Here is a 24,008-nt window from a genome sequence, read left to right as displayed (position 1 = left end):
CCACATACCAACTCCTGACGAGCCAGGCTCATAAAACATTTATCAGATTTGTCATTTGGCATGGTTGTGGGACAGTACGCAAGTGAGCCTTGTGGTCTGCTGCCTGTGGTCTGCTGCACATTACATGAACATTTACAATTTACATTTTCTTCATCATTGGCACTCACGTGATGCATGATCATGCCAGTGCAAAGCTAGCCAGCAGTAGCACAGCATCAATAGCCAGCTAGCAGAACTATTCTCAAGTGGGCAGAGACACCTGCTGTCAGCTGATGAAGACAGGACTGATAAAGCTCTACTCTCACCTCAAAACAAATCAACTATCTGAATGATATACTGTACAACAGTGTCAGCCATCAGCTGCCCAGGTCCGTACAAATCGACATTACTGGAAAAAGTTAAAACCCATACTGCATCAGTCGACCACCAATTAGAATGCCTCTCGGCCAATCACAACGTGAGGTTGTACAATCCGACTGTGGTGGAATGAATAAACTCACCTCTGTGTGTTGGCGGATGGGGAGTTCTTCAGTCTGGTGGAGTGCATGGATGGAGCTCCCAGCACCACAGAGCAGGGTGGAGTGATGAGCTGGTGCGGGCTGCCCGTGTGTGCGAGCGGCGCCTTGGCTCGTACGTTCCTGGAGCCCGCGCCGGTGGCGGGATTCCCGATATTCCCAAGGTTGGCCCGTCCGTCCTTGGCCTCGTCTCGTTCCTTCTTCCCTCGCTCCTTCTTGTTGAAGTGTGTCGCTGCTGCTCCCGCTCCCGCCGCTGGCCTCTCCTCTTGGACCTCCAACATTCTCTCTATGTCCTTGTCTGTGTGTGTGGGTGTGTGCGCGCAAGTGTGTGTGTGTGTGTGTGTGTGTGTGTGTGTGTGTGTGTGTGCGTGCGTGTGCAAGAGAGAAAGAGAATGTGTAGGTAAGTGAAAAGAGCAATAGGAAAGGAGTCTTTTTTTGTTTGATCGGTGCGTTATTGGTGAAGCTTCCCCAAGGCTTTTAAAGCCCTTGGGCACCCTGTTGAGAGGAGAGAAAAGACAGAGAATAACCATCCGTTAATATAACAAAGCTCACAAGGCATGTGTCCAAACAGTAGTATGGTATGGTCCCTCAATGTAAAATACAGAGTGTTCAAGTAACTCTTTGAGGGTGTAAAAACGGACCTGTAAGGATAATTTAATGCCTCAAGGCTTACACTCTTGATTTTGCAGTGTAGCTAGGCAAGAATGATCAAAACTACATTGAAGAAGCGTACAAGAAGCATGGCAATCGTGAAACAAGCTTTGGGTGAACGGTATGTGTGCGCACGCAGTTAGTTGAACATTATCAAAACTACATTGAAGAAGCATTAAGAGGAAACAAGCTCTCTCTCTCTCTCCGTGTGTGTGTGTGTGTGTGTGTGTGTGTGTGTGTGTGTGTGGTACTACACAGTACACACAACATGCTCCCCTGGTAATTGCATGAGAATCCTGTCTGAGAGAGCTGCACAAGTCAGTCAGATTTATATTGTCATCCTGAAAATATTTAGGAGCGCCTCCAAAACGCTCTAACGTTGTAACTGGCTCCAGAGTTCCCCTGGGAGGTGGGGGTTGCATGGGCTGCTGGGAACCAGGCGAATACACACAAACTCCAACTATGATAGCAATAGCAGTGGAGCTCATCTCTCACTGGTCTAAGAGTGTTTCCCCGTGTTTCAACAGTGGGTCGGACTCTGGCAGTGGACCATTTTTAGGGTCATTTGTATTGGTGACTGGTTTTTCTTTTCTTTCTTTTTTTTTGGCGTTTCCTACAATATTTCTTTCAGAAAAAGGACTTGCGAGCTTGTAGATTGGCTAGTTTCACGATAAAATAGGGCTGCCGCTCAAGTGGTTAATTCATAGTGTCTTCTGTGCTGATTATTGTTGACTATTTTATTTTCATAAGCTTGGGTCTCGAACTGAAATGTTTTGGAAACGGTCTACACAGGATAACCTAATTCACACCTAGCCGATTATTGGGCACTATGGTCAATATGGAACCATGTGCTGTGCACCGAAGTGATAGACTTGGGTGCACAGCACTCAGGCTTAATTCTTTTTATTATTGAAGTTTTTGGAAATAAGTTTTTGGAAATAAGAAACGTGGATGCTGAAACAGCACTGAAATTACTTTGTATTTCAGAGCAACCCCACAGAGCATGGGGTGCCTAGTTGCTCAACTGGTTAGTGCAAAGACCAGCTATATGACCATATACCATATGCTATACCGTAGGCCTACACTACAGTATAATAGTATAGGCCTTGGTCCCCGGATGTGAGAGGACGCTGGCGTCTCGCTTGTTCGCCTGTTCTCCTTCCGAAACCTTAGTTTATGCTTTTTAGCGACTTGTTTTTTAAATGTTTTCTACTGCGCTGTTACATGTACTGTTTTTATTGGTTTTTATTCTTATTTTACTTATTTTCCAATAAAGTTGTCCTTTTATGTTCCCCCCCCTGGCCCCCACACATGTAAAGCGTCTTTAGAGTATTAAGAAAAGTGCTATATAAGGGCCGATTCATACTCCTATCTTACTGCTAGTTTCGGCTCGTCAGAAATTCTCAGTAGCACCGAAGAGCCGACTTTAGGACGGTACCTGCCCCCCCCCCCGAACCTCTAATGACGACACATTGTAGGCTCTACAGCGCCGAACCGACTTTTATTCGGCTCTAAAATAGGAGTATGAATCGGCCCTAAGTCCCAGATATTATTATGCACCTTGAAATTGTGAAGACCTGAGTTTGAATTAGACTGTTCTGCATTGTCTTTCATTTCTATCCTCTCTCTGCCCATTGTGTCCCATTGTGTCTCTACACTATCCGGAATAAAGGCAAAATAATAACTACGAAAAGGTACAGAGCATGTGGTCTGAAATGATCTGTGGTTCAATTTGCCATGTAAAGGGCATACCATGTTGTGGCCGAAAACTTGTCATTGGTTAAATATTTATGGAACCCAACCCACAGACAGACTTAACCACAACCACATTCAACCTGGTGTCGCTTATCTTCATTACAGGTGAAAAAACTATCTAGATTTGTTTTTTAACATTTCCAAAACAGCAGACCTACAAGCTCCTAAGTCACACTTCGATGCATAATAGCTTGTGCACTGGCCAGTTAGTGTACAGTGTACAAAAGTATAAACAGGGCATGTATAGCATTTTGATACTGTTCAGTTGCACACATGCGTCAAAACAAATAAAAAATAAACACTGAACATGAACGTGAATAAGATTATTGGGGACACGTTGCTTTCAGAGTGTTGCGTTGTTGGCTAATCATCCAGATTCAACTGCAGAAGAAAAGACGGAGAACAAAGGGCGAAATGGGGAATGTGGAAGGTGGAAAAATACGTTCAGTACTGATGAGGATCCACTTAAGTCAAAATGATGCTGCCAGTAAAGCAACTGAATAAACATCTCAGTGACTAAGCCAACTATTTTATCGTATGTATGGCTATGGCTCCCCAAAAATATAAGATTTCTGGCAAGCAACACGTCCACCACAATACACCACATGTATTAGCCATCACGCTTTCTACTCAAGATGGAAGAATACTGGCAAAGACCACCAGACGAAGAGGATACACAGATAAGACACACTGACCATACAAAAATGGTGAATGATGAATGTGATACACAGAAGAATAAGTACACAACCAAACAAAAATACACAATCCCATGTGAAATATACTTAGCTACTAGTTAAAAGTAGCTCTAATGTTTCAGTATCAGCTACATAGTCCATTTAGCTCCTAGTTAACTAGCCTTTAGGCCCTCAAGTGGATTCAGCCAAATGTATACCATCACAGCATAGGCGATACTGTACAAAGTTACAAACTCATGTATTGTGTGCATGTGTGAGCACACATACAAACAGTGGGACCTGTCAATCACCCACTAATTACGGAGCTTGCTGACACACACACACACACACACACACACACACACACACACACACAGAGTTCTCTCTCCACCTCCATTAAAAGAGCCAGCGCTGTCTATCACACCAAACATTAGGCGCTGCAGCTCGCTCGCCCAAGTTAATGGAAAAGCCGCATAATGAGACGCTGAAAATGAGTATTTTGCCTGTGATATAAATATGGGTCTCCACATGAAACGAGGGGGGAAATAGTTCAATTCAATTAGATTTGGGTTTTCCAACACGGGTGGTACTGGGAGGGAGGCACTTTGCCTCATGCTTATGTAACAGTCAAGGCAGCCTGCAGAGAACAGAACCTTCCCTGGGTTCTACGTCACCCAAAAGCCTTCTAAAGAGACTCTTATGGGGGAGACGGAGGCTTTGGGCGGGAACCCCTTTTGGTGTTAGCATTATGTTATGCTTTAGCTATTGAAAAATAGCAGATCTACAAGCTCATAGCGGTGGCACGCTACGAGCTTGTAGGTATTTTTGAAAAATGACTGACGACTGACATAGAAACATAGCTTTTTCAGAAAACTGTCAGGATGTAGAAGACATTTTTAGAATCTGATCTCAGGTCAAAATGGGTTAAGCCAGTGGAGTGTCTTAGGAGGTATGGGATCATCAGGAGGAGAGAAACCCTGACCTTGCTGCGAAGATACTTTGCTAGTTTGAAACTTCCACCTCCCAATAAGCCACAAACACTGTAAGACAAACCTTGGCTTGACAAAAAAAAAAGAAGGAAAAACAGATGCCAGTGCACGCGCACACACACACACGCAGATGCACAAAATACTCTCCTCCCTGCTCTTAGCCCTGCTGTTGGCTGTAAAGGGCCTGCTGAAGTTTCAGCCTTATTTATGCAAATCCCATTTTGCAGCTCAGCCACAACAGAGTATAGCTCTCCCTCTCCCGCTCGCTTCCCCGCTCACTCGCCGTCTGCTCGGCCTCCATCTCGAGAAATTATTTTTAACCCACTATTTGTCTAGTGCAATATCCAAAGCACGGTTTTCCATCCCCGCTCTGTGTTTTTCTGCAAGACAATGCCCAGACACACAGCCGGCTTGCGATGCACCAGCATGGTCTCTATGCAACATGGGAGCTCTCGCAAAACAGAAGGGCCTTTCTATCTCCTTACACAAACACACAAGTTGCATGTAGCAATTCTAATCTAATTACACATATACGGTAGTCTCCATCCAAGGGCTCCACATTAGGAACCAGCATGCTTAGGCACCGCCAATGCCCGTGCTCCGCAGCCACGAGACGTCACCGACCCGACCCCTGCGTTTTCAATTCAGCTCTGTGGTTTCCCTTTCCGTGATGCGCTGGCCCAAGAATAGAGGAGAACAGCGGACACACAACATTCACAGGGAAACAAGTTAAACAACAACACACAACCTGCCCAGCACAGAAAACACGGTCAGTGGCCAAAGACACAAGAACGTGGCACGGAGAAAGAACAACTCGGACTGTGCGGCGTTAGACGGCAAGATTTTAGTACATAATAATTGACAATAACTGACTGATAGAAATACAGCCTCGTCATTTCATGAGTTGGTCTAGCCTCATGTTTAATTCATACTTGAGCGCTTAAGTAAGTATATACACATCAGGCTTTAAAGTCCAACATTTTCATAGTTTGTTTTCTTTTTCAAGAATTAAATTTTGATTCATTGTCTTTATAGTTACACTAGTCCATGCTCGACTGGGGATCTGAGCACCCAAAATATGTGCAGTGTGGGTTATGCGCTGTGGATTGAAAGTAACTTCTAACACACACACACACATGTTCCAACAGTTCTAACACACATGCGCAGTGCGCACGAGTGCGTCCCGTGGCCGTGTTGTAGAGGCACAGCGAACACACACACACACACACACACACACCTGTTTTAACTGTTTGAGCGAAGCCATGTGTACTATAACACAACCTGTATAGAGCGTCGCAGTCCCGCCCCCTCGAGAGACCCGAAAAGAAATCCCCGTTCATTTTCCTCATAGACTTATCAGAAAGTAATTATTTAAAGACGTTTACGGACAAAGCCAACTCTTGTCGTGACAAATCATGACAACAAACAAAACATTTTGGGCCAAACAAAGAATTAAAAGTAGAAGAAAACGGCAGGTTACAACACTTTTTTTTGTTTCTTTTTTATAATTATTTGTTTGGTCCAAAATATTGTGTGTGCTGTCATGATTTGTCACGACAAGAGTTGGCTTCGTACGACGCTTAAAAGGTCTTTAAATAAATACGTTTTGAAATGTCTATGGGAAAAATGCATTGGATTAATTTCCTGGGCCACTCGTCGTTCTGAAAGGGGGAGGGACTGCGATGCTCTATTACCGTAGACATGCACGCATGCGAGACCCGTCGGCGGATTAGATAGTGATTCGCGTAAAGATGATCTCCAAAGCACCCTCCCGCTCCTAAAACGCAGTGTGTGTGTCTGTGGACACGGGGTGCAAATTAAATTATATATAGTTTGCAGCTTTGTCTGTGTCTTTACAGTGCCCGTGTGCAGTTTGATTCATTCGTCCCATAGCATGGGGGGCTGTAACCATGACAATGATGGGTGCCATAGCTGTCCCATAGCCCAAATTGCGGGATATACAACCACTCATGAATAGAATTTGGAAAAGTGCAAAATAGACTTCAGATGAATTACTGAACCCACAGAGGCGGAAAGCGTTCAGACAGAAGGAAGGACAGACAGACAGAGGTTTATTGGTTTTAAATAATAATAATAGTATGATCCCTTATTTACATTCAGAACGTAGGACGTGTGGAAACTTCATATGAAGTACAACTGATGGATCCAGAGGACGTGTACACAGGTCCTAGCGCTTTTTCATTGATATCAAAACAGAGCTGCCATATCTCCCCGGCACCCTGAGCTCCTATTTTTGAAAGAAATCCCGGTGCTCATTGTGTTAACCAACAATGTATTGTCTTTGACTCTTTTTACATACTGGGGATATTTGATATTATTTGACTGCACCTCATTCAGACTGATGAGGGGTTATGACATGGTGTCAAACTAGTTAGGTCTAGAATTGCTGGTCTACCTTTAGTCAGTCCACCCTAAAGCCATGTTAGCTCATTTCATTAGCTTAACTCTGACATCTTCTCTGTGAAAATACGTTGGTTTTAACCACAAATGGAGCCTGTAGATATCAGAAAGGCAATTTGGAAGCTTTGCAAAATAAGTACTGGTGAAGGAAACAGTAGCTGTCCATTTAGTCACTGACAAACAAAACTGTACACCGTCTCTCTCTCTCTCTCGTTCTCTCTCACACACACGCGGCGCTGTCCATCTCTGTTCAAATGAACGGACGAATTTGACTGGGGTTGTTCATACTCGCAGTGCACTGATGGTCATTGCTTCTGAATAGACCAAAGGTGTTACCCGATTTGAATCCTTTCAATGCAGTTAAGTAGGGCTTAGTAGTAGGCTATGATGTCTGTTTGTATCTTCTCAATGCAGCTAGAGCCAGTCAACAGTGGGAGAGAGGGGCACAAACTAAAGCCTAAAATAATTTTCATGGGGCAAGATGTTGCTCCACAGACCTCTTGGGGGTCAATTAACTGCACTACCAATTCTGATTAACCTGACCCCCATTGACCCCATATCATATCTCAGTCTGAAACTGAACACAGTGCATGCAGTACTTTGTTGGGGATTTGCTGGCGGGGTATGGCACACCTGCATACTCACCTGTTGAAGTTGACTTCCTGAGAGTTGTGGCCAAATATGCCACACCCTGCAGAGAGCTATCATGACACGCATACACTCACTCACGCACTCACACACACACAGAGAACGCCTGGAATGCCAAGTAGTGCTAAAGATAGAGCAGTGACGCCACAGATGAGGCGTTTTGACATATACATCTACCGTAGCAAATACCAACACACACACATACACACCCACGCACACACGCACGGCTAGTATGACTCGGCTCTGTTGTTACTCCCGAAAGCGAGCCATGTCAAATATTTACAGTGAACTTTTAAACTGTTCCGCATTCTAAGAAATCCTATTACTCCCAGTGTGCAACAGCAAGCAACATATCTCTTTCTCACACACTTTTTCACTTGCGGCCCAACCCAGCTGAGTTTAACAGGTCTTTCGAGCACTGGTACCTCCTCTATCTATCTCTCTCTCTCTCTCTCTCCTCCACCCCCTCACGTCGCTCACTCCCAGCTTCCTCTCCACTCTTCTCCCGGTACAGCATTTCCAGTCCTCGCCCACTCCCACCTCCCTCGATTCTTCAGCTCCTCTGTCTGGCAGACGAGGAGCTTCCATCCCCAGGGAGCTGACATGTGTGTAATGTCACGTTTTGTCACATCATGTCGCGGTGACAGAGCCCGTCTCTGTGTCCGTCACGATGATGGAGGTGGCAATGAAAGCGGGAGAAAAGGACAGGAGTGTGATACCGACATGGACATACCCATGGGAGGGAAGGGAAGACAGAGAGCGAGAGAGGAAACCCATTACACAATTCACTCTCTTCTCACTGTGTATGTGCATATGTGTGTGTGTGTGTGTGTGTGTGTGTGTGTGCGTGTGCGTGTCTCTACTCTCCGTCATTGACATTTGTGTGTGCGCGTGCTGTGCACACAAAAAACACACGGGGCAGAAACATACACATAGCTGACTCACTAGTGACACATCTGCTGGCGTAGCCTGGGCACGGTGCCACGCATGGCGGCCAGCCCTGGCAGCAGGACTGGCACTCAGCAGTCCGGCTTGCTCTGATCTCTGTCTCACACACGCTGCACCCTTCCATTCTGCAGACCATCTCCCTCTGCCTGCCCTCTGTCCCCGTCTAAGTGGGTGCATCTCGCTAACACACATTCAATACTCTTCGCCTCTACGGCACAAAGAGGCTTTTTAAGAACACCCCTAAAACAAAAACATACGAGTATCTCTCTGCCTAACGGACACAACAACTGTGGTTTATCAATGGGCGTGCATGTGCATAGCGAGAGAAGGGGCAGATTAAGCTTAGAGAATTATTATTTTTCCCACAGCCGGCTGCTACTCGGTAAAATCCTCTGTTTATTTACCCCTTTGTAACTCTGAGAGTGTACAAATGTAACCGAATCAACCCGTAATTGCCCATTTGGTTACATTTGTACACTCCCAGAGTTAAATGAACACTTGAGGATGTTGCCATGTATCATGCAGTGAGCAGTAGATCTGTTGTTCAAGTGACTACTGTTGTAACAGACACACAGCTCTTAACACACACACACACACACACACACACACCCCTCACTCTCCTCCCTTCCCTGACCGGGTTCTCTGGTCCGTGACTCCCTCCCTCGATCCCTACGGTCGCTCCCACACTCTGGGCACATTCCTTCCTTGCTCATGCTGTGAGGACGTCTCCCTGTGGCTAAAAGCATTGTGGGAAATCCCAACGGTCGGCCCGTTCAGAGGCTTTGCGGACCATTGAGGTGAAGTGGAAAAGGGGGTGTTTCGCTCCTCGCACACAGAAAGGTCCACGAACCGATTGCCTCTATTGACATAAAGAACAAAATCTCCTAAAAGACGACAAAATATTTCAGTCAATGAAGCAGCGTTTGAATCGATGGTCTTTACAAAACCATGCTGTGCAAGGCCTCCATCAGAGCACAACAAAATAATTTGCCTCTCGAGTGCTGAGAACACAAACACAGACAGAAATCTGACATCTTGAACACAACCACCCCCCATTTCCCCAATTATTTGACATCTTGAACACAACCACCCTCCATTTCCCCAATTATTAGGTACAACTGAGAATGATAGGAACAATTTGCCACAGATTGCCACAGTGAAGACCACTTGACAAGGTTCATTTGAGTGAGTTTAACTAAAAAGTTAAACACTCAGGATGCGTGCTGGCGGCTGTACCGAAACTAAAAGTCACTAAACCAAAATAACATCTTAAATGAAAATACACTCACAAGCACCCGTCTCTTCTCCTCTGCTTTATCGTAGGACCAAAATTAGCACCCTGGAGGAACATGAGCCAGTCTGTCCCTGAATTACCCCAGTTTACACTGGTGTGTCATTCTCGTGGAATTTTAAACACACTGGCAACGACCTGCCCAATTAAATATACAGGCAGAAAGAGACGCACGCAAACAAATACCCACATGCCACATTGCCACATCCACCATTGGTTTAATGGCTGACCAAAGCGCCCGTCTCTCTTCTGGCATAATAACAGTTAAATGTTCCACAAGAACAACACATCACACCCCTGTTATTTCCCCATTATTCTTCTTATATTAAGTACCTGGCATCCATATTTCGGCTATGTCATTATATATAATAGATATATAAAATGTCGAAAGATTTAATAAAAATCTAAAATAGCGGATCAGATCTACAAGCTCACAACAGACAATGCTCACATCGTGACCGTGACTTCTGTCGCTCAACACAAACTATTATATAAAATAGTGCTTAAGTGGTTAACCCATTCTGACCTGAGATCAGATTCATACGAGGTTTCCACTGGACACACACTGGTCTGATTAACCCATTCTGACCTGAGATCAGATTCTAAAAAATGTCAGTCGTTCTTCGATTTTTCAAAAATAGCAGACCTACAAGCTCGTAGCGCGCCACTCGGTGGCGCGCTATGAGCTTGTAGATCTGCTATTTTTCAATAGCTAAAGCATAACATGATGCTAACACCAAAACGGGTTCCCGGTCAGAATGGGTTAAGCATATTGTAGCCTAATTCAATGAAAAGCAATAACAATCATTGACCACATAAGTCAGGTATGTTAGCTGAAAACAACTCAGGATACATTGGTAGTAAATTGGAGAATGAGGCTTGTTTGCCATCAGGATGCCTGTTGATGTATTTGGGAGAAGGGACTTTTGTCAGGATAGCAACAAATATTTGATCATTTTGTACAAAATAATGAATTTAAAACCCTCGACTTGTGGGCAATATTACCATGTAATAGGTATAATAATAGAAAGACTCACTGCCTCTGGGAAACTGTTACTTGATTTTTTTTAGTTTAGGCAATTAGGCAATTTCTTTTTCCTTTCTTTTTTTCTTTTTTACAGAAATCTCCATTTTGACAATCCTGGCTAAAGGGCTCCTACAAAACGTCAGGCCAAAAACACCATAGTTTACTTTGCATATGCCCAAAACACCATGGATCCTAATAATTAATCACAAATCATGCACACTATGGCATTACGATGACTTGGACTGAACAAGTCTTATCATTTCCACTGGCAAACTACAAACACTGCAACCAAAGCCGTGGTATGGTCACACCACTCACACCCCACGGAAAGGTATGAAGGGACATGGGCTATTGTTGAAATAAACTGTCTTGTAAATAGCAAAACTATTTCAAATACAAACCAGGTCCTTTGACTTGAGTTGCATCATGTGGTAGAGTGAAGCGCAAAATGTGAATCCCCACCTGTTGCTCTCTGCCAAGAATCATTTGGCAAAAAAACTAAAGAAAACATTGAACAGGTTAAGTTCATCACAACACAAATTAAGTGAGCCAAATCACACCTAAAACAAGTCTTTGGGACGGATACCGGAGAACTAGCCAGTTTACCAAGTCGCTGCAGCGAAGATTCTTCATCAATGTCTTCATCGTTATGCTAACGTGCTGTCTTCATCAGTGTAGTATGTCAAACTCACAGATGTTATAGTTCATTTCCAAAGTGATCAAAAATTATTTTGTGCAATTAAATGATCAGCTAGATGATAAAAAGGTGAGTATGTAATTCAATGCAATTTAAATGAAGGTGAAGTAAAACAAAAATGCACTAAATCACAAGTTGGTAAACTGGCGAGTTCTCCGGGTACCTTTGGGACATAGTCTGACCCTTAAGGGTCAATTCTTTCACTCTCAGAAGTTCAATTATCACCAATGATTTTACTATGCAACCTCTAGACATTGTGGCAAAACAGTGCATTATAGTAGGCTAACGGTTAGGTGCTGGCTAGAAAGGTCATGAGCTTGGTTGGTGACTTTAACATGGCCAGTTGAGGTGACTCAGGTCAACGTAGCCTGTGGGTTCCAGAAGGAGAGCGGACCCATTTGAAAGGACCCGTTTCAGGCCAGCAGGAGCAGTCCGCCTCTTCCAAAACTGTCAATCATATTGTAGTAACATGAAAGATGAGTGACAGGTAGTGGTACGCTCTAACTCAGCCAGACACATCCACAGCCAGGCACAAGCCCACCCACTCACTGCTCACTCGCAAATACAAAACCTCCACACACACCAAGACACGCCACTAATCCCAAGAACAACGGGATGTTTAACAATGCTGTTTGATTGCCTTCATTTTGCAGTCAAACGACGTGGTCTGCAGACTGGCTACAGAATGTCTGAGGTTTTAAGGGGAACCCCAGGCTTTTGTATGATTCATGTGAAAGACAAGAGCTGCCCATCTCCACCACTAGAGGTGGAAATATGCAGTATCACTACTCAATAAATCCAGTGGCAGCTATACGTTGTTTATTGAATTCTACCACCTTTCGGCCATGACAGCTTCAAACTCATATTCCCTGATTAGGTATTGAGGGGTTTAAATGTCATTGTACAAATGGTGAAAAGCTGTAGGTTGTCTTCTGTCAAGACCAACCAGGTCCTAATGAAATGCCCTGTAAATTTGTACGTTTTGTAAAATTGATAAATGATTTACTTTTTAAATCTTGTTTTAGAAAGTTGATTTACTGTTGCATTAACTAATTCATTGGCAGTGAGTTTACAATTTGGGAAGACAATGATTCTAGATGCTTCTAGAAGACAATGCTTCTAGATGCTTCTAGAAGACAATGCTTCTAGATGCTTCTAGAAGACAATGATTCTAGACGGCAAACAAGAAGTCTGGGAGTAACTTAGAAACTTCACTCTTTGCTTTAGTGGCAGGTTTCTTATCCGCAGTAATTAGTATTTGACCATTGTTGCAGATGTTGCACATTTGACAATGTTTAGCCAGGCAGTCATTTAAGAAAACTACAGATTCAAGTATATACAAAATTATCATTGGGACTATAAGCACTGAAACCAAATGACCCCCAACTTCCCAACAACCTGCATGACACTTTGAAGGCTGTACACTTGGCACATAAAGTCTAAATAATTTCACAATACACATTCAACAATGAATTGCTCTTAACTTAACAATTGAAATGTAGGCGTTGACTGGATGTTTTAGTAAGAAACATCGTAGGTGGGAATTTGAACCAGTCTCTCTACCCATCTGTTATTATCAAAAGCTTACAATTTACAAACCTACACTTTATACTTTTAAAGATAAAGTCACAGAAGTAATACTTTATAGTTGTCAAACAACTCAGCCAATGTATTATAAACTGGAGAAAAAAATTGTTGATATATTTTTGCCATGCGAAATTGACATGGTCGTTTGACAAAGTACAATTTTCTCTTCAGCATCTCTGTCAACTGCAAGATAGACACACATGGTGTCATCTGTGTCTGGGGAGGCGGGTCCCCCCTGTCTCCCCACATTGAGGCAAAGGGACACACACCACTCCTCAAATTCATCCTACCATGTCACACACAACGTAAGCCGCGCGATTTTAATTAGAAAACCCATGAAGCAAACAAATGCAAGGAAACAAGGGAGGCCAATCCACGGAGAAGAAAATAAATCCCCTGCCGCTTCACATCAATATCCACTTCCCCTCCATGCTTCACCTCACTGTGGTTTTTGGTTAACACTCTTTGGATTAGATAGCAGACAAATAAACACTGTGGATAGTGTTCTCAGGCAGTTCACCCTGACCGGGTTGATGTCCTCAGCATGTACAAATCTAAGGATGAGACCAAACATGGCCCTGATGGGCCAAAGTAACGCAGCCTCGTCATGAGACGCTTCCATAAGCATCAACTGGGGTCATGTTACAGGGCAACCCCTGTACCATTCAGGGCTTCCCTCTCATAAGAATGCAGCTCTATATATATATTAAAGTCAAAGATATAGAGATAGATATTAAGTACGGACAGTGACTTATTTATTTCCCCAGTATTATCAAGTTGTGGCAAGGCTACGTCTATGAGGCCAGGGCAGAAGGTCTTCCTGCCATGGTCAATATTGTAAAACTAAACGTAGTTGGCCATTAGGAAAATAAACAAAAGATGGTTCAACGCAAAATAAGACTACATGGACTATGGAACATCTTGACAATGAAATAACAATAACAGTGTATGGCCATTTAAGACATGTGGGAAGAATAAACTGCAATAAACATGTTGTTGCACTGTACTTTGGACTAAAAATGACATAGTAGTGTAACAGTGTAAATACTCCAGCAATTTTGGGAATTTCTGCAATGATGCTTGCAGTGCAGATAATTAAAGCAAGTGACTTGCTTTATTTATCTGGGGGTGTAGAACTCTCGTGTGTGTGTGTGTGTGTGTGTGTGTGTGTGTGTGTGAGAGAGAGAGAGAGCGAGAAGACAAGAGAGGGGGGTATGAAACAGTGTGAGAAAGTGTAAGACAGTGAGCCGGGTTACCTCAGAAGCCCCCCTGCCCTTTCAGCAGGGCCTCATATGGAGAACCAGGCCTCAGGTCCCCTGGGCACTGATGTCTGCTCTCCTCTCGACTCCTCCCAGTCAGCCACGGAGGCTGCGCACTGAACCTGGTCAACTCACGACACCCTACAGCCACAAATCATTCACACCTGGAAGAGGGAAAGAGAGAGAGAGAACTGTGTTCAACCGGTGATTCGCAAACAAGCAAGAGGCAGGGAAAAGCACTCACTGCCTCATGTTGACAAGGCCAGCATGTAGCAAACACATAACCAGCGTATTTAGCCGGTGCAAAGCTCAGATCCTTTGGGGCTGCAGTAACAGCATAGTCATTTTTTTCCTTTACCCCAACATCGATTTATGCCTCAGTTATCAACACGTGTACACACAAGGGACTATGGGACAGGGTATGATATAATATCTAGGGTTTTCGTGATTCCTCATGTCCTGCACAGCTTCCACTAAACACCAACTTGCTGGCATACAGCAGTGGGGTCAGTAAACAGACCTTTTCAGTGCATTTCACAGACTTGACTGTCATTTTAGAATGTTGAGATGAATGATAAATTGTTAAGATAATGTCAACACAAACATGTTAAATTACAAAAACTTCATAGGTCTATTGACTTAACGAAGCACAAGCTACATCAAATTCATAGAGGGGAGGGGGACAGTTGAAATGTATAGTGTATGGGCTAATTTTGACACAAGATAAATATTTATTGGATTTTTAATCAGAGTCCTTGTAAAGCCTTGTCTCAAGAAAACAAATTGCTTAGGCCTCATGGTTAATTAAACCAGTTGGAAGTTGGAAGTAAAGGGGCTCTGATAACTTCTGAATAACATTTTACACTGCAATTTAAGACCTTTAAACCAGTTTCTCATTGAGAACTTTAAGTTTAACTTCAATGGCAAAGCCTTGGGCTGGACATGTTCAATGCTCTCTTTATATGGCCTTGGTAGGGCAACTCAGCACAAAACTGAACAAGATACGCAAGCAGGGCTCCACAAGAAGACAGCAGAAAAAATGTTTTCATACGTGTATTTACAAAGCTAAACCGTTGTAGATAAACACAACAAGCAATGCACAGAATCCCCCTCAAATCTCAGCGCCTCACTGGACAACGCTTGGCGGACAAAGTATTCCATGGCGCTTCAAACTCCAGGAACTTTTTTTCCTAAAAGAAGTTGTTCCTGTTTCGCCAGAGAGCTGGGGGGAAGGGAGGACTTCAGCACTTGCATTCATGGAGCCTCGGCCAGCGCAAACAAAGTCTTCCCCGAGAGGGAGGCACTCACGGCGGCTGAGACCCAAGAACGACGACGTTGGACCAGCGCAAAGCACACAAATAGAACATAATGAGATACAATTTTTAGGCTTTGTCTAATAAAAATGGCCCCTCCCACGCCAAATGCTGTGCATTTTCAAGTTCTGTTGGCTCCGGTAACAATGTAACAATTAAATCGCCACCGAATTCGCTCGGTAGATGAGAGGCTGGCCGACACAATCAGCAGCCTAGGCCTATAATCTGCCTGCGCGTTTAGAAATAATATTAAATGCGTTTCTGGTGAAAAGAAATACAATACCAATGGCCCGATTATCTTGAAGAATGTAGAACATGCATGCTGCATTGTATCCCTTTTCCATTTTCACGAAGCACGGGCGGTCCTCTGGTATAATGGGTTAAAACCCCAATATTGCTCCGCGCGTTTTACACCATTCCGCAAACATTCTGAATAATAATCCACTGTTGTAGCGCGGAAAAAATCGGCATTGTGGTGAAACGGGCTCGGTTGTCTGCCAGGCCAGACACGATGGGGTTGGTAGCCAGCCTTCGGGGACAGAGGCAGAGAAGAACGGATACCGGAGTGAGATGTCCCCGGGAGGAGGACCCGCGTGTACCGCTGCCAGGAGGGGAGCCGTGCCAGCGACACTTTCTCCCGAAAACTTACCTGGAATGTTTTTCGTAAATGCCCGTTTTTCTCAATGGCGGAGGATCTGTGCGGTGCACTTATCAGATCACAACATTATCACGGCTAACATTATAAAATAGAAATATGTCTCCCCCCTTCGCCCGAGCTTTCCAGTGGTCCTACTCCATTACATCCAGTCAAGATTTCCTGTCGTCTCCCCCGCCCGTTCCAGCGTGTTGGTTTAGCCCGAATTCTAAGTAGCAATTCTAGGTCAGGTCTGTGTGCCAGTGAGAATGTTACTGTCGGACAGGAGAGAGACACAGAGCCACTAATGTTCCCCAGTGAAATGGTAAACACGATAAAGGGGAGAGGTAAAAGAAAACAATCAAAATAAACTAGATACATGAAAATGGCAAACTTGGACCTGTGTAGGACGGGGTGCATGCCACACGCGCACGCACGCACAAACACGCGCATCATGCACGAACGAACGCGCAAACAGGTGAGATCTTACGAAGTTTCCCACCCAATTCTGCTTTATTATGTTATGTGCAAGACGTTTGTGCAATTACATTCACGGTGAGGTGAGGATAAACAACAGAACTAATAAGATTGGCAGGTTGCTGCACATTAATTCAATCCCCAGTTCGCCATTATTAGTCTACACATTTGAGTTGGATTTGAAATGTATCTTAATAAATTATTGAGAAGGACCACTCTGGCATTGCATGTTCTTAATGTCTCACTCTTCCTCTGAGGCTCTTGTCACTCTGATAAGCTTGTAGATAAGTGTCTGTGTGGCGTGTGTGCATGTTTGTGTGCATGTACAGATGTGCATATGTGTGTTTATATATGTGGGAGTGGGAGCCATTAGTTTCTTGCTGAAATTATTCATGAATAATTGCTAAATCAGCGTGAACCCATAACTACACAGAGCTATTATTGCCAATACACTGTCAGGTTTGTGTGTGTGTGTGTGTGTGTGTGTGTGTGTGTGTGTGCGAGTGCGAGAGAGAGCACGCTTCATATTGAGACATTTATATTTATATATGTGTCACATGCGTGTCACATGTATGCATGAAAAGTGCTGCATGTTAAGAAAAAAACCTTTTCTTTCCGTATGTGTTTTTTGCATATAGCACATGGAATTTTCTTCCCATTACTTCACATATGGGTTTGTTCATTTGCATGCTTCTCCCCTGCATCAAACTCTCCATGGCCCGAGGCCTCTCATCTGTTGCATCGGAGCCTTTAAATGACATAAACACAAAATATCTGCATGGGTGCTGCATATTTGTGACTTTTGACAAGCAGACCAGGGTAATGTTGGACATGTTTGTGCATGCTAGCACAGATCAGTGACAGACCACATCTCTCTCTCTCTCTCTCTCTCTCTCTCTCTCTCTCTCTCTCTCTCTCTCTCTGCGTGCACGTGCGTGTGTGTGTGTGTGTGTGTGTGTGTGTGTGTGTGTGTGTGTGTGTGTGATAAAGCCCACTGTTGGACTGGCACTATTCCCAGATTGGGTTGCACTAGACATGCACACTAGCAGAGTTCTTCAGGACAACGTTCCACCTCTCCAGCATTGAGACTCTCTCTGGCATCATGACTATAGCTGGCTGACACATTGGAAATGGCAAAAACGACGAACCATTCCCCTTATACATTATATCGGCATTTGGAAAACCCTATAATGAAATGTCAATGTGAAAATGAGAGCATTTTCGTGAATGTGCGCAAGTGCATCTGAGTTGGTTGTTTGGAGCAAATGTTCGTGTGTGCATTGCCATCTGTCTATCTTTTCTAGTTCTCTGTGTCTATAGGTCTGTCTGCCCGTCTGTTTGTCTATATCTTCTGCCATCCTGCCCGTCCATCCATCTGTCTGTTTGTGTCTGCCTGTTGCTCTGTTCACACGTCTGTCTGTGTGTGTGTGTGTGTGTGTGTGTGTGTGTGTGTGTGTGTGGGTGTGTGGGTGGGTGGGTGTGTGCGTCCGTTTGTGTGTGCACGTGTGCTTAAATTGGGACACGACCATGGACTGTCCGCTTATCATTAATACCATCTGCCTTATTTAAAATTAAATAAGCACACTTATGCTGCTCTGCTGGGGAGATACACTGTAGACACAGGAGAAGGCGGAACAGTGCACTCTTAACACTCAGTATTTTACATTGACGTTTTTAATTAGGGAGGGCTGGGGCCAGGGGAACGTATCGCTGCTGTGCTGTGTTCCTGTATAATCATCTGGCAATTTAGTCATCTATGTCATGACATGTCATCTGTACTGTAGAAAAGAATGAAATCTAAATAAAGATTTACTCACACTCTGGATGTTTCTGTGTAGTTTCTGTCTCTAAGTCTAAGGTCTTTCCATCTGCATGTCGTGGACTAGTTGGAATGATTTGTGCTTCAGCTACTATGTGACTTCCTTGTTCCTTGCTCTCCCAGCAGCTGAATTCCTTGATTGCTTGTTATGGCACTTCTTTCCTTTGTAAGGCACTGTGGATAAGTGTCTGCTAGTTCAGTATTCAACATTTCAGTATACTGTGTGTGCGTAGACTAAATTAAGCATATTCACTGTCACAAGTGCACAGCAAGTCTCAGACCGGCAGAGGTGGTGGGTGCGTAGGGGTGGGGGTGATGTTGAGAGTTCCCTTTGGCCTACAGTAGGGAGGCAAGTGATTGGACTTGTTTAGTGAGTTCATCAACAGGTTGTGTGACCGTGCCGAGAAGCAGGCCCGGCTTGGCAGGGTTATCAAAATACTGAGACAGTGAGCTCACTCACGCAGCGATGAGGTCACTTACCGGCGCTCGGCAGTCTGACCAATCATCAGTCAGCCCATTATCATGGTATGCACTATGCAGTGTTGCTATGAGTAACAGAGACAAGCACTGCCTCACAGATCATCAGTGATGGCTCATGCGATGGATGCTATGCCACCTGCGGTAGTCTATTCTATTCAATATCTGCCTGTTGCTGCATGCTCCTGTGTCCAGGCATTACAAGCATTGCTAGACGTTCCCCTCACATTCAAACTCTGTCTTGTTACCTTAAGGATGCCGTGGTTGTCATGACAACCTAGTGGACCTGCAGCACAAAGTGACCATGAGTAAACATTACCGTATTCATCTCAACTGTATAGGGAGGACATCATATTTCCCACAAGCAGAGATGCTAGTTTCATTTTGCATCTCAATTTCCTTTCTCATGCCTCTGCCTCACCTTGTTTGCCCAACACACGCACGCATCCCCCCCAGCAGTGTTTTCTGCCTCCTCCCAATGGCAGGTGAGTGTAAACACGCTGGAGGAATGAAACAATGTTAATTAACTGATCATTAACGAGTGGAGGCAGGCCCCTGAGATCCAAGCAGCCGCGCCCACCCACCAGTGTTTCACCATTCCACTAACTGGACCGTTAATGGCTAATCAGAGACGGGCGTGATTAGATCACCTCTAACGAGCGGGATTTATGATTGCGCGAGTCTATTATGTTTATAAAGTGGCAAGGCACGGCGGCGGCGGGGATGGGAAGCGAGCTCGGGGTCTCTGCCGAGCCGAGGTGCATGAAGCCACCGTGGCTGTCGTGAGTCAAGTGTGTGGCCTGCCGCACCTGCCTGGGAATGCTGCCTAATGAGACCAGATTTAAAACGCCTCGTCTCATTGAGAGCACATTCTTCACCCCAACACATACATACACACACACACACACACACACACACACACAGACAGACATGCACGCAAACACACACACATGCGCACACACACACACACACACACACACACACACACACACACACACAGACAGACAGACAGACAGACAGACAGACAGACAGACAGACAGACAGACAGACAGACATGCATGCAAACACACACACATGCACACACACACACACACACACACAGACATGCACACACACACACACACACACAGACACGCGCACACACATATACACACACACACACACATACACACAAACATGAACACACTCACGTACACGCACACACACACACATACACACAAACACACACACACAAACATACACACAAACATGAACACACGCACACACGCTTGGTGCCACCACCATCAACAACAATCCCTTCCTCGTTCCCTCTCCTCCTTCAGTCCATTGCAGAAAACGGTACGATCTGCAAGCTCACAGCGCGCCATGTCCGCAACACGCTGTGAGCTTGTAGATCTGCTATTTTTCGGCGCACGACACCGTCCTACAGTAGAGCGTAAACGTGGCTTATGAATCCACACAGAGGAAACGACAGATGCACACATTCCACAGCCCATATTCCCCCTCACTCTATCTTGTTGCCATGGAAACCAAAGCAGACGGGAGACAGGTTCATATCGTCCTCCCTCAGGTCTCCAGTCACTGCCTCCTCCTCCTCCTTCTTCTACTTCTTCTTCTACTTCTTCTTTTTCTTCTCCTCTAACCCCCCCGTCACGCGTCTGTCTGTCTGTCTGTGTCTGTCTGTCTGTCTGTCTGTCTGTCTGTCTGTCTGTCTGTCTGTCTGTCTGTCTGTCTGTCTGTCTGTCTCTCTCTCTCTCTCTCTCTCTCTCGCTCTCTTACTGTCTGTGTCAGAGCTGGCTGCTCCTGTGTGGGCCACTGATACTCGCTGATTAAAGGAAGTTATAATTTGATTTTCTCAGCAGGCGCCGTTTAATAGAGCAGTTTAACTAAAGCTGTGCCATCCCCAGGGCTTACAGAAGGAGAGAGAGAGAGAGAGAGAGAGAGAGAGGGATGTAGAGACAGAGAGAGGGAGGTAGAGCGGGTGAGGGAGTCATACTAATCCCAAACACTGAGCAATCACCCACCACTAAATTCTCCTACTCGCTCTCTCTTGTTCTAATTCTGTTTGCCTATTTCACCATCTCTCTCTATCACTCTCTCTCTTGCTCTCTATAGCCATACCCTCTCTCTCTTTTTCTCACTCCCTACCGCCCTCAATCTCTCTCTCTCTCTCTCTCTCTCTCTCTCTCTCTCTCTCTCTCTCTCTCTCTCTCTCTCTCTCTCTCTCTCTCTCTCTCACTTGCTCTTCCTCCGCCTGTTAATCTGTACTCCCCCTTCCCGCCTCCCTCATTCCTTGCTCCCTCCCTCCTTCGGTAAGGCAAACATGGGAGGGCTGGCTTCTCTGCGTACAGGCTGGCTGTATTACTGGCCCATTGTGATAATAGCGTTTAATTATCCTCTCAGCTAAAATCAGCTCCATCGCTCTGCTTCTCTTTCCCTACACGCACACGCGCACGCACACACACACACCACCCTCCCCCTTCTGTCTGTGGTGTGTCTAATACCTCTCTCCTCTCCACCCCCTGCACCCACTACCCCTCCTGTTCTCCAGCTATTTCAGACCCATTTAGTGGGATAAGCATCTTGAGACAGACAGAGGGTTTTTTTTGCTCTCTTTCAGAAGAGAAGCAGGGAGAGGATATGGAGACTGGCATCGCTGGTGCCCGCCCCAGAATACCAAACAGGGGCCTGGGCATCTTAATATGCAGTGTGGGACAGAGCTGGAGATCAAAGAGAGGCAGACAGACAGAGAGATGAGGGTGGGGCGGGGATGTGGTGGGGTTAGGGAAGGTGAGACAGAGAGAGAGAGAGTGGGAGGGACAGAGGGAGGGAGGCATTGTGTTCTCTCATCTCTCCCCTCATCTAAGCATCTCTTTCCTTCATTTCATCATTTCTGTTCGTCTCTGCTGCGTTACTCCCATGACCCCGTGGAGAATCGACAACTTAATTACTGCAGCGCACATGCGTGTCCACACTTGCACACATGAGAATTTTAGAGCAGACCTTTCTGCGTTTGTGTGTGCATGCGTTTGTGCGTGTGCGCGCGTGTGTTAATTTTCCCCATTGGTGTTGGTGATGGTGGTGGTCGGGGGGCGGCTGCACCTCAGACACCTATTCAACCCCTCGGTATCTCCTCTGTCAATTAAGACGGCGAGGAGCGAGCTGTCCCTGAAGCAGCGTGCTGGCAGGCCGGGTGAAAAGGCAGCACATGTGAAATATGAATCATTAGAATACGGCAAGGACAGACTGGGTGAAAAGCGAAAAGGGGGAGGGAGGGAGGGAGGGAGGGTCGGTCTGGGAGGACGATAAGGAGGAAAAGGGGATGGGGGGAGAGGGGGAGAGGAAGAATGAGAAAGCAGATAATAAAAGATTAACGTCACGCCTCTCAGAGTGGTGGAATTTCAAAACCCCTCCAGATCAAATTATTTATCCCTGTCTATGAAGATGGAAGGAGGGAGACGGAGAGAGTAAGTGTTAGTGTGTGTGTGCGACTCAGTGCGAGTGTGCGTTTGAGAGGGAGACAGAGAGAGAGAGAGAGAGAGTAAGAGACACCAGGAATGTGTGTATGGAGTGTGGGGTGGGGGGGGGGGGGGGCAGAACAGAAAACAGAGTGAGGAGAGGGAAATGGAGAAGAATGGAAGAATAGGCCTCTCTCACTCTCTTTGATGACAGTGCTGACAGCCAAAATGTGTATGTGTGCGCGTGTGTGTGTGTGTGTGTGTGTGTGTGTGTCGGCATTGAGAGAGAATGAGAAAGAGAGCGAGAAACACAGAAAGTGAGAAAGTGTAAGCAGGTGTGTGTGCATTCACTCTGGTAGTGTTTACTGAGGACAAGCCAGAGGGGGCGGGGCTAAAGAGCAGAGAAACCCGTGTCTCTGATTCATCACTAATTTGCGAGATTAAGCACAGTGAAGACACCAACTATATACCTACACACAACACAGCACAGCAACTCAATATACAATCACCGGTGCATTGGAATTCATGAGTAGATGAGTACTGCACACTCATGAAATGCACACACACACATACACATTTAAGCCTGATTTATGCTTCGACGCATCTGCACACCTAAAACAATATCACAAGCTTACAAACAATGCATCGCATCTGCAATGCTTTGTGAGCTTATAGATCAGGTATTTTGCATGCGCGACACAGTCAAGCGACAAAGTATATATGAATGGGACTTTGCGTGGATGGAGGACACTGTATTCCAATGACATTGCCATTCCTCCATATGTGGACTTCATCATCTATATCAGGGATACTCAAATAGATTTACCTGTGGGCCACATTACAAAAAGGGCAAGGGGCCAGGGGCCAGTAGATAAAATTACGACATTAATGATACTTGATAACTTCTCTCTTTCAATTGCTTTATTTTCACAAAATGTATCAAAGTACAATGTGCATGCACACAATATGTAAATAAATAAATGTGTTACATTTTCTTGCATAAACACAAAGAGCTGTTTCCATAACTGCACAAATTATTGCACATAACATGAGTAGCTGTTATAATAACATAATAACATAACATGAGTAGCTCTTTGCCTGCCTGCCTGCCTGTCTGTCTGTCTGTCCATGAGTAGTTATTTGTCTGTCTGTCAATGAGTAGCTGTCTTACTGTCTGCCTGTCTATGAGTAGCTGTCTGCCTGCCTGTCTATGAGTAGCAGTCTGCCTGCCTGCCAGCCAGCAAGTTGGTTAACAGAAAATAAATTGTTATGGCTGAGTAAAATAAAATACAATAAACACAATTTGCCTGAAAATAGATTACCCAGCTATGACCTTTTTCATGAAAAAAAATGAGTAGTGATATGGCT

The 24,008-nt window shown here is 45.0% G+C and overlaps 1 protein-coding gene across 3 annotated transcripts in view; it reads right to left on the bottom strand.

The window, feature by feature from the left end:
• Positions 1 to 16,564, bottom strand: part of bcl9 (BCL9 transcription coactivator) — a 35,846-nt gene extending 19,282 nt beyond the window's left edge. Inside the window, exons 1-3 of one of the 3 annotated variants that reach the window (XM_080785465.1) lie at positions 16,425 to 16,564; positions 14,460 to 14,626; positions 501 to 1,010 (exon numbers count right to left, since the gene is read on the bottom strand). In XM_080785465.1, coding sequence (XP_080641591.1) covers positions 501 to 796 — 296 coding nt within the window. In that variant the 5' untranslated portion in view covers positions 797 to 1,010; positions 14,460 to 14,626; positions 16,425 to 16,564. Of the gene's footprint in view, positions 1 to 500; positions 1,011 to 14,459; positions 14,627 to 16,058; positions 16,351 to 16,424 lie in introns of those variants that run through there. The other 2 variants (XM_080785464.1, XM_080785466.1) reach the window with 2 other exon arrangements.
• Positions 16,565 to 24,008: the final 7,444 nt, after the last annotated feature.

This window comes from Protomyctophum bolini (genome assembly GCF_963924005.1).
Source record: "Protomyctophum bolini genome assembly, chromosome: 16".
NCBI lineage: Eukaryota > Metazoa > Chordata > Actinopteri > Myctophiformes > Myctophidae > Protomyctophum > Protomyctophum bolini.
The sequence above is the reverse complement of the archived record's forward strand: the minus strand, read 5'-3'. Positions and strand labels throughout refer to the sequence as shown.